Source organism: Dermacentor silvarum, chromosome 10 (genome assembly GCF_013339745.2).
Source record: "Dermacentor silvarum isolate Dsil-2018 chromosome 10, BIME_Dsil_1.4, whole genome shotgun sequence".
In the NCBI taxonomy this organism is placed as follows: Eukaryota; Metazoa; Arthropoda; class Arachnida; order Ixodida; family Ixodidae; genus Dermacentor; species Dermacentor silvarum.
The window spans coordinates 28,160,627-28,169,597 of NC_051163.1; the positions used below are offsets into that span (position 1 = coordinate 28,160,627).

Here is an 8,971-nt window from a genome sequence, read left to right on the forward strand (position 1 = left end):
ATTATAGCGAATATCGTTGCATTCGTAATGTTATAGTTTGTTGAAAATTATAAATTTGCAAAATCAGAAAGTCGTTTGAAGCCGGAAGCTCTAAGTCCGTGCAAATCCATTTACTAACAATTCCGACGCTGTCCGAACCGCTACGCTTTCTTCTTTTTTTTTTTTTCTTTCATAGAGTCTGAGTTTTGTAATTTTTGTAAGGAACTCCATGGAGTTCAGTATTATAGAGGAACCACTGAAGTCGGCTGTTTTTTTTTCTTTACCTTTAGCGACGCCACATGACGTTACCACATTACGATACAAACCGCGAATGCCATTCTGGACAAAGAATGATCTTATCTCGGCTGTGGCTGGCCAGGCGTCACTTATCGACATCAGCGATAGTGCAGTCTCGCGGCGTGCACTGCTTATGAGCTTGCATAATCTATCTCGGTGATATAACGACCAAGAGTACGGTACTGGAGTGGCGTGGCAAACAATTAAGCAAGCGTGTAGCAGTTCTGAAGTGATAACTGTAGCTCAGGGACAAGTGATTGGAAGTGATAAGCTTATCTGTTGTGCAAATGTGATAAAACACCATCGAGTCGCTGGGACCGGTTATCTCCTTCATAAATAGCGGTGTATATACGTGCGATCTGCGTAATCTGGCGCGGAGATTTGGGGTTTATTACGATGGATAACGCTACAGGAATCACCTTTGTGGATCGATAACCTTGTCGAGGTACTGTTAGCTCCTTCTGTCAGTAATTAGGACTGAGTGTTGTGTAGGCTTCCACACGTATACATTTTTTCTGGCAACACTGTGCAAACGTCTCAGAAAAAAACAAAAACAACAAACAACAACTCTAGCGGGAATATTTAGGTCACATTGTGGCAGTGGTCAGTCATGGCTGTGAAAAATAATAATAATATACAATTTTTACTAAATTGCCTGAAAATAAGCCAGTTCTGAGCATAGCTAGCTGTACACTGAGAGTACATGAACTCCAGAGGTTACCTAGAACGCGAAAAAACCATGGCGTTCAGTTGTTAAAATACCAATTTCATGTGATGCTTAATAAGTCAGAGCTACATTTATAATACACTTACTCTCTTCATGTGCCCTTCTGTAATAATCCTAGCTATTGCTCGATCTTTCTTTGGTTTCTTTTTTTTTCTTTTTCTAAAATTAATTGCATTGCGAAACGATGTGGAATTGAATTTGTTGTTCGCGTACTTATGTAAACATGTTTCCATGTGCAAGCGTTTCCTGCACACAGACTTTGTGTTTCAGGCATTCTTTTCAATTAAGACACCTGACTTCTGTATGCTCTTTAGCTCATGTACTGTATTATCGCGCGCGTTTGCTAACGTTCAAGGTGGAGACGCTGCCAAGCCTGATGATGGCTTTTTTTCAGCAACCACCAAGTGTCCCTGGGCTGAAATAAATAAATAAATAAATAAATAAATAAATAAATAAATAAATAAATAAATAAATAAATAAATAAATAAATAATAAATAAATAAATAAATGATATATTGATTACAAAAAATATTTGATTACTGATAGTGAGGGTCAGGTAAAATTAACCAGACAAGAAGCAAGTCCCTGACCATAGTCAAAACAAGATGACGTTTCTGGACCCGCACGGATGCCATGTTCACAATCTTCAATTATCATGAAAAGAACTGAAATACTTGTTACAAGTTAATTCGCTGCGTATTATTAAGTTGAAGACCTTCTGACGCAATAAATAATACGACATAAACAGCAGTGATTAAGAGGAACGCGCCAAACTTCTCGTCAAACCCTGTAGTGTACCTCTTAAAATACCACTGTTCTGTCTTTCTCTTTACACTAAAGTGACTTAGGACATTGTTTTTGTTTAGCACACGGTGACGTTAAGCGTTATGTTCAAGGTTTTCATCTGGCCGTCACTAGCCGTAACACTCAAAAGTTAGGCCTCCAAATGGAGACAGTGACTCAGAGGGTTAACGCAGCGCTGACATGACATATCCGACTTGTCACTTATGCGGTATAATGAAAATCCAAGTCATATAAATCCTAGAAACATGTTGGTAATCTAAGAGCACCTCAAATGATTCTCCGTACTGCATGTTTCTACGAAGTAGTTTCGGTTTAGGCATTCAGGGGGTGGAGTAGTCATGACGTCGTGATACACTGGCTCGCTCCGTTCCGGCTTTGGCTACGGCTGCGCCTCACGTGAGTGCAGCCACAAGGAACGCGCGCCGCACTCTTGTTTAGCTGAGGAATCTAATCGTACCCACTCTTATATGCTGCACCACGTCCGCACATCTTGCGTTGCGCCATGATTTCACAATGACGTCGTTGACGCCACGCCCGAAACTTCGGGACCAACCTCAGTATAAAATTAAAATCTCGGAAGTTTCGCCGTCCATCGTATACTTGCCAAGTGTCATCATTTTATAGAGTAAGAGGAGTACGTGATTTCTACACCTTCGGAAATGTGTCAGTACTCCAACATGCGTATTGATCATTAGCATAACGACGCATAACGAATAAGACCTAACAGCATAAAGATGGACGTATACCGCCATTTAATTTTGCTCAGAAAGTTCTCCCCCCTAGTCTTGATCTTGTTTCAGAGGCATGGCACTTACCGACTACATACATAGCCCATCGCCAGCTTCAACTTTACTATATACGTACTATATAGGCTAGGCAGGCTAGAACCTAGACGCTATATACTAGACTAGAACATAATATAGTGTAGCTGTGTCCAGCTTCATTCTTACTCTTCTTTTGCAGGTTCAACGCAACCCGCATGTTATTGCCCTAATCGAGGCAAAAGGTCCCCATTTCCATTTCAGCGTCGGAGTTAATAAGGAGTTAGCGGTCACGAGTGCTCTACACTGCTCGCGCTGGTTTCAACAATGATTGTTAACTATATTGACGACATCTAGCGGAATAAGTTAGAGTGAAGAAAATGTTAATGGGATTAGCATTATTAGCCTGCTTCCCCCATTTAGTCGTGCTCCTTCTGTCTGCTATATAGCCCCTAAAACGCCGCTCTCGCTAGCGAAAGAAAAAAAAAATCACCAGCCCAATTGCCATGTCGAGAAAATGGGGGTAAGCGAAGCCTGTGGCAAGACGACACTGTCGCAGGCGTTCCGCTTCGCTTGCCCTAAACTCAGGGTCGGCGGTTCTTCGCTGACGTTTGAGCTCAACATCGCGATGCCGTAACTGGGGGTCCGCGGCTCTTGGCTGACGTTTCGCCTGGGCTTGGGAAGCCCTCACGCTAGAATCGGACGACAAGCTTCGCTTACCCCCATTTTCTCGGCAGGGGAAGGGCTGATGATTCTGTCTCTTTGGGTCCCACGTGTGACAAGGGTAGTTCAAGTGCTTGTTACAGGTCCCCGAACCAACAGGGGTATGTGCCGTTGAGCTTGGACCCTTTCGGCACTATCGCCAGAATTGGCTCACTTTTCAGCGTGACACGACCACCACCACCGCCGAAGCTTGTGAGCCTATAAAGCTTCGCTTAAAAATAAGAAATTACCTGTCAGAACTGATAAAAGGGAGAACTCGCGCTATAGCTGACAATGAAAATCAGTCTTACGCCTGAAAAGTAGGCTTATGCAATGGTGCCGTAGTTTATTCGAAGTCAGATATGCTGAACCCAATAGAGGCTGTGCAAAACCTTGTGTATTTGGCGTGTTTCTGGCTCGCGCAGTCGCTTCCGCCGCATGCAACCAACCAAAGCATAGCCTTTGAGATCAGCACTTTTAATCCCGAGAGCGCCACCATTTTAACGCGACATCGTTAAGGGCCCCGTGTCGCAGAAAATCCGGCGTCGGCAACCGGCGTCGGCGAGCGATGCGGCTGGCGGAAAAAATTATCCCCAACCACGCCGACCGCGCAGGCCCTCCACGCGGTGCAAGGTTTTGGTGAACAAAAATTGAATTTCTTACGGTGAAATCCGTCAGGAAAATGGTAAAGTACGACTTTACCATTCGGCGTCGGATTCGTCGTCGGATTGTAATTTGAATGTAGGAGAAAAACTAATTCTGCTACGAGGAAACTCAAGCACAAACCCCTTTTCCAGCATTTCTACCAGACCTATACAGCCGCGCGTTGCGATGCGAACGGGTCCCAATAACGCTTTCGCGTTCTACTCTTAAAGACGAAGCTTAAGCGTCCTCCATTTTTTTTATTGCGATAGCAATTATATGGCCACTCAAAAGCAGATTTCTGCCGTCGCCGTCGCCGTCGCCGTGAGGTTCCGTATAACGTCAATGGAGATGAAATCGTCGCCGCGCGCCGAACGCTGTATGTGCGAGTGAAAGGGCGCGAGGGGCGCGCGCTTTCACGGGGAGTGAACGCACGGCGGAGAACAAACGCGCGTTCTGCGGCGTGCTCGCTTAAGGGCTGCAGAAGTAGGCGTCTCTTTCCTCCTTTACAATCACCATATATGTAGAGCAAACGCGCCTTCTTCCGACGCGCGGAAGGCCGTGGGGGAGGGGGGGAGGGGGAGGCGACGTTTATCTGCGGCACCAAGTGCCTATTTATATCAGAGGCTCCGGCAACAATCACCAACGCCGCACGCATTTTGAGCGAACGCGGGCAAAACGCCGACGGCGTCGACAACAGTTCTGCGTGTTGCCGGTGCTGCTGCATGTCCAAGTTTATACAGCTGATAAAGCTAATATCATTACTCCGTATAGCTCTCTAGAAATTTGCTATCGCAATTGATGCTTTGCCTTTCAGGTGAAACTGCGACAGTTTTTTTGACGTGGATTTAGACACCACCTATTACTCTACAGTGCCAGTGGGACAAAACTGGCTGCAGTTGGGAGGTAGTGTTCAGTGAAGCTTTCTCTGTGGCGTTCGAAGGTGGAGACGCTGTGGCTCGTCAGGTAGTGTGCTACAGCAAATAGCATTCCTAGCTTGCAACCCAATAATAGCCGCGGGCCAACGCGAACTCCGTGCCCCCTGCGGTAACGTGCAGTTGGGAGCTGGGCGCCCTGTCCACAGAGCTATCGCGCAGTCTTTTGGCTCTCGTTGTATTTATTGCAGTGCGTAAATTGACACGTGCGCGCGAGTAAGAACACCCAATTAGCAAGCTAGCGACACCAATGACGGACGTGGTGATGTATTAAAACCAAGGTCGGGGATTCTTGCTAAAACCACCTGCCCACATCTATTGCCCAACTGACCGATGTAACTGCATTTAAAGCTGCAGTTTAATTTTATTGGTACTCTTGGCAGCTGCATTATTTAGTTCTTGTTTAATTGTGTTTATTGTTAATATATTGTTCACTGCGTATAATTGTTCCCCACTCTGTAACGCCTTCGGGCCTTGAAGGTATTGAATAAATAATAAATAAATAAATAAATAAATAAATAAATAAATAAATAAATAAATAAATAAATAAATCGCCATGTGCGCATAACTAGTTACATAACGAAGCACAATGACACACAGTCATACGCAAGGGCGCGACGCAATCTTACCCCGCGCAAACTTCCAGGGGAAGTGACTTTGTTCCAGATGCACTCACTGTAAACTAATTACCACCCATAAGGGTGCATAAGGGTTTAAATCGGCCTATAACTCACACTTTTATTTCCGAAAAGGTAAGATGAATAATGTCTTTCACTGGTGGCAGCTTCCATTGGTTGCGGCTGAAACTTCGAAGCCGGTATGCAAGGTCTCCAAGATCACCGGCACGCTCTGTAGGATTTCGCCGGCAATCTCGAATGCCAGTAGCGTCTCAGCACTAGGCGCGCAATTTCTCGAGCGCGCGTGACATGAAGATTCGAAGGTCGTGTGCTACCACGACCTTTCTGCTGTAGACTACCGCTACAAGCAGCGACGCATCACCCCCCTCACTCCAACGACCTTGGACGAAGAACCCCGTCATTGGACGATGGAAGCGGTGGGCATTCCCATGGACGACGTCATGCTCCGTTTCCGGATGCACAGCATTGTGTACCTGTCCTTCGGCCTGCGTTTCTTCGGCCTCCTGCTGAGCTTCGCCACGCCCATCCTGCTCTGGGGTGCCACGGCAAGCACGAACTCTTGCGTAGTAAGCGCTCCGATATTCTTGTCATATCCGTGTGCGATTGATTTATTGATTGCCCCCCCCCCCCCCCTTCACTAGTTCGCGAAGACATAGTGTCGCTTTGGGGAGCGTAACCCAATCAACGGGACATCGATCGACATTGATCAGTGACCTTGAATGATGAGGCATTGATTGATGAGACGTTGGAAGAACCAGTTATGGTCAACGTTGTTCAACGTCCCAAACACTGGGAATTGTTGCCGTACAGGGGGCTCTACGGCGTCTCTCCCAGACCCAATTCCTTCACCGTGCGGAATTCCGCAGAACTAATTCGCCGTATCTATTAGACATCAGTTGACTGATTAATGAATCGGTCGATTGATTGATTGATTGTTTGATTGATTGAGACTGGCGGACTAGGATCCTGCGCCAGGCATTTCTCACGCACCGTGTTGTTTTAGGACGTTAAACCCGATCACTCTTCATTGATTCACTTATTGATTTGTTTCTTTTATCTATTCCTACAGTATGGATGAAGAGATCTAGCTATTTACCGAACGGTCGCAACCCGTTCCTCGGATGCAGGTCTACGACCTCCTGCCATCGGTGGACCTGGTGACGGGAGTGGCGCCGCAGCGTCACGTGTGGAGCCTGGCGCTGTTGCTGGACCTGAACCCGCGGCTCGTGCTCGCCTTTCTGCACTGGCACTACCTGGGCCGGCGCTCCGTGCTCGTGGCGCACCCGGAGCGCTCGCTCTTCACGCTGGTCACGCATGCGGGACTGGCGCTGCACGTGGCCGAGACGCTGTCGCTGAGCCTCGTGTCCGGACTCCGCAACTACCAGGAGTACCCGGCGCACGAGCGCCTCTACACCCACTTCGTCGTCTCGTCGCTGATGTTCATGCTGAGTGCATGCCTGTCACTCCGCATGTGCCAGCACGAGCAGGGACACAAGGTGAGCGTTCGTCGGACGGTCATTCAGGTCCGTCGTACAGAATGGACAATCACCGTTCGGGTGAAGCAGCGCACTGACCAGGACAAAGCGGAGAGACGCAAGGACACACAACACTCGCTGATCTTACGTGTTGCTCCTTTCTGTCGGAGGTCATCGTCCTGGAATGCACATCTACGCACTCTGTTATTAAGCGTGGACGCTCCTCCTCAGCCCCTCGACGCGCCATCAATTTGATCAGTGCTACATTTTTCCCGTAGCGTGAAGGCCGGCTTGAAGCAGAACTTCGGACCGAGGCCAAGAGTCCTTTGTCCTTGTGTCTCTCCGCTTAATCCAGGTCAGTGGGCTGCTTCACTCACGTGGTACGATGATTAGTCACCAACTCGCCCAACGTTCCAGATTACAGATACAGAATAGAATAGAATAGAATAGAATAGAATTGAAGGTTATTCGTGACTGAACCATGGCTGCTTCAAGTTGTGTGGGCACTACATTTCACATATTTTTTGCATAAATGCGCCGAAATGATCGCAATTTCAGTGAAAGCAAGCTCGAAATTATGAAGCTGCATTAAATGTTGAAAAACAAGTATCTTCAATTCAAGGAAATATGACGTTGAACGTTCATATTTGTTCAAGCAATAGATAGAACCTATTGCGCGCTTGTGTAGTATGGCAAGAGTAGCAATATTTCGCTGCGTGTGAAAAAACGACACCGAGAGGCAATATTGCAGTCGGAATGCTATAGAAGTATTCTAAGCCGCACAGGAAGCAAAGGTTTATATTTACGCATAAATGTCTCCAATTTTTTCCCTGGAAACGCTGGCGGCGAACGCTGTGCACGAAGGCGAACTTTCTGGTTCTTTTTTCCCCCGCCACGGCGGGCGCCGCCGCTGCCGCAGACGCGCGGAGGCGAGCGCCATCTGGATGGGGTTGCAAGGAACCGAGTGGGGCGCGCCGCTTCCACTAAGACAGCCCTCAAACAGCAGCTGGAAAAGGGGTTTGTGTTTGAGTTTCCGCGGAACAGAATTATGCTTTCTCGTATATTCAAACTACAATCCGACGCTATCAAGTCTGTAAGTTGTGTGTAAGTTGTACTTTACGAATTTTCTGATGCATTTTACTTTGAGAAATTCAATTAGCTCAGTAACGCCAATGCCCCACGCGGAGGGTCTGCGTGGTTCGGATGAGGTTTCTCTAACGGACTACGCCGCCGACGCCGACACCGACACCAACGCCGACACCGAAGCCGGATTTTCTGCGACATGGGGCCCTTACGCTACTGCGTTAAAATCGCTTACAGAAAAAATAGTATGCGGACTGACGCGCGTCTGGCAACCTGCGCAGGCACGCCGGTCGCTACGCCTCAAGCTGTGCCTGGTTACCTTGGCAGGGGCAGTGGCTGTGGCCATGCTCGTGTACGTCAACGAGCACCGTGCCAACTGCTCTGGAAAAAGTGAGTCCGCAAGTACCGCGCTGTGTCCGTCACGGCACGTTGGAAGCTTAAGTTTATTTCTTTCAGTGAAAGATGGCATCGAGAAAAAGGCTGAAAGCAAACGTCTAAAGCTGTATCCTGTAACGATTTACCGCGGACGAGAGTCTCGATGTCAATAACTATCATACTTGAAGGGAACGACAAGCAATTTTTATGGCACCCGCTTTTTTTTTCTGTGACACGGAAAGCTTACTGGTCAGTGTCCAATTCTGCAGTGGAAACACGAAAAACGTCGTGTGACATTTTTTTTATCAGAACGTTTCGATCTGTAGTCTCGAAAATCTCTATTAGCACACCTTTTAACGTTAGTACCGAGAAATCATGTCCATGCTACATCATCATCATCATCATCATCATCATCATCATCATCATCATCATCATCATCATCATCATCATCATCATCATCATCATCATCATCCTATATTTATGTCCACTGCCGGACGAAGGCCTCTCCCTTTACCTTTACCAAAGGGTCGGATGAAACTCCTCCCTGTACGTG

The 8,971-nt window shown here is 47.2% G+C and overlaps 1 protein-coding gene across 2 annotated transcripts in view; it reads left to right on the top strand.

Annotated features, from left to right (window-relative positions):
* Positions 1 to 5,793: 5,793 nt before the first annotated feature.
* Positions 5,794 to 8,971, top strand: part of LOC125940569 (post-GPI attachment to proteins factor 2-like) — a 52,155-nt gene continuing 48,977 nt past the window's right edge. Inside the window, exons 1-3 of one of the 2 annotated variants that reach the window (XM_049656900.1) lie at positions 5,794 to 6,051; positions 6,613 to 6,981; positions 8,325 to 8,433. In XM_049656900.1, the coding sequence (XP_049512857.1) occupies positions 5,893 to 6,051; positions 6,613 to 6,981; positions 8,325 to 8,433 (637 nt within the window). In that variant the 5' untranslated portion in view covers positions 5,794 to 5,892. The remainder of the gene's footprint in view (positions 6,052 to 6,612; positions 6,982 to 8,324; positions 8,434 to 8,971) is intronic. The other variant, XM_049656899.1, reaches the window with a different exon arrangement.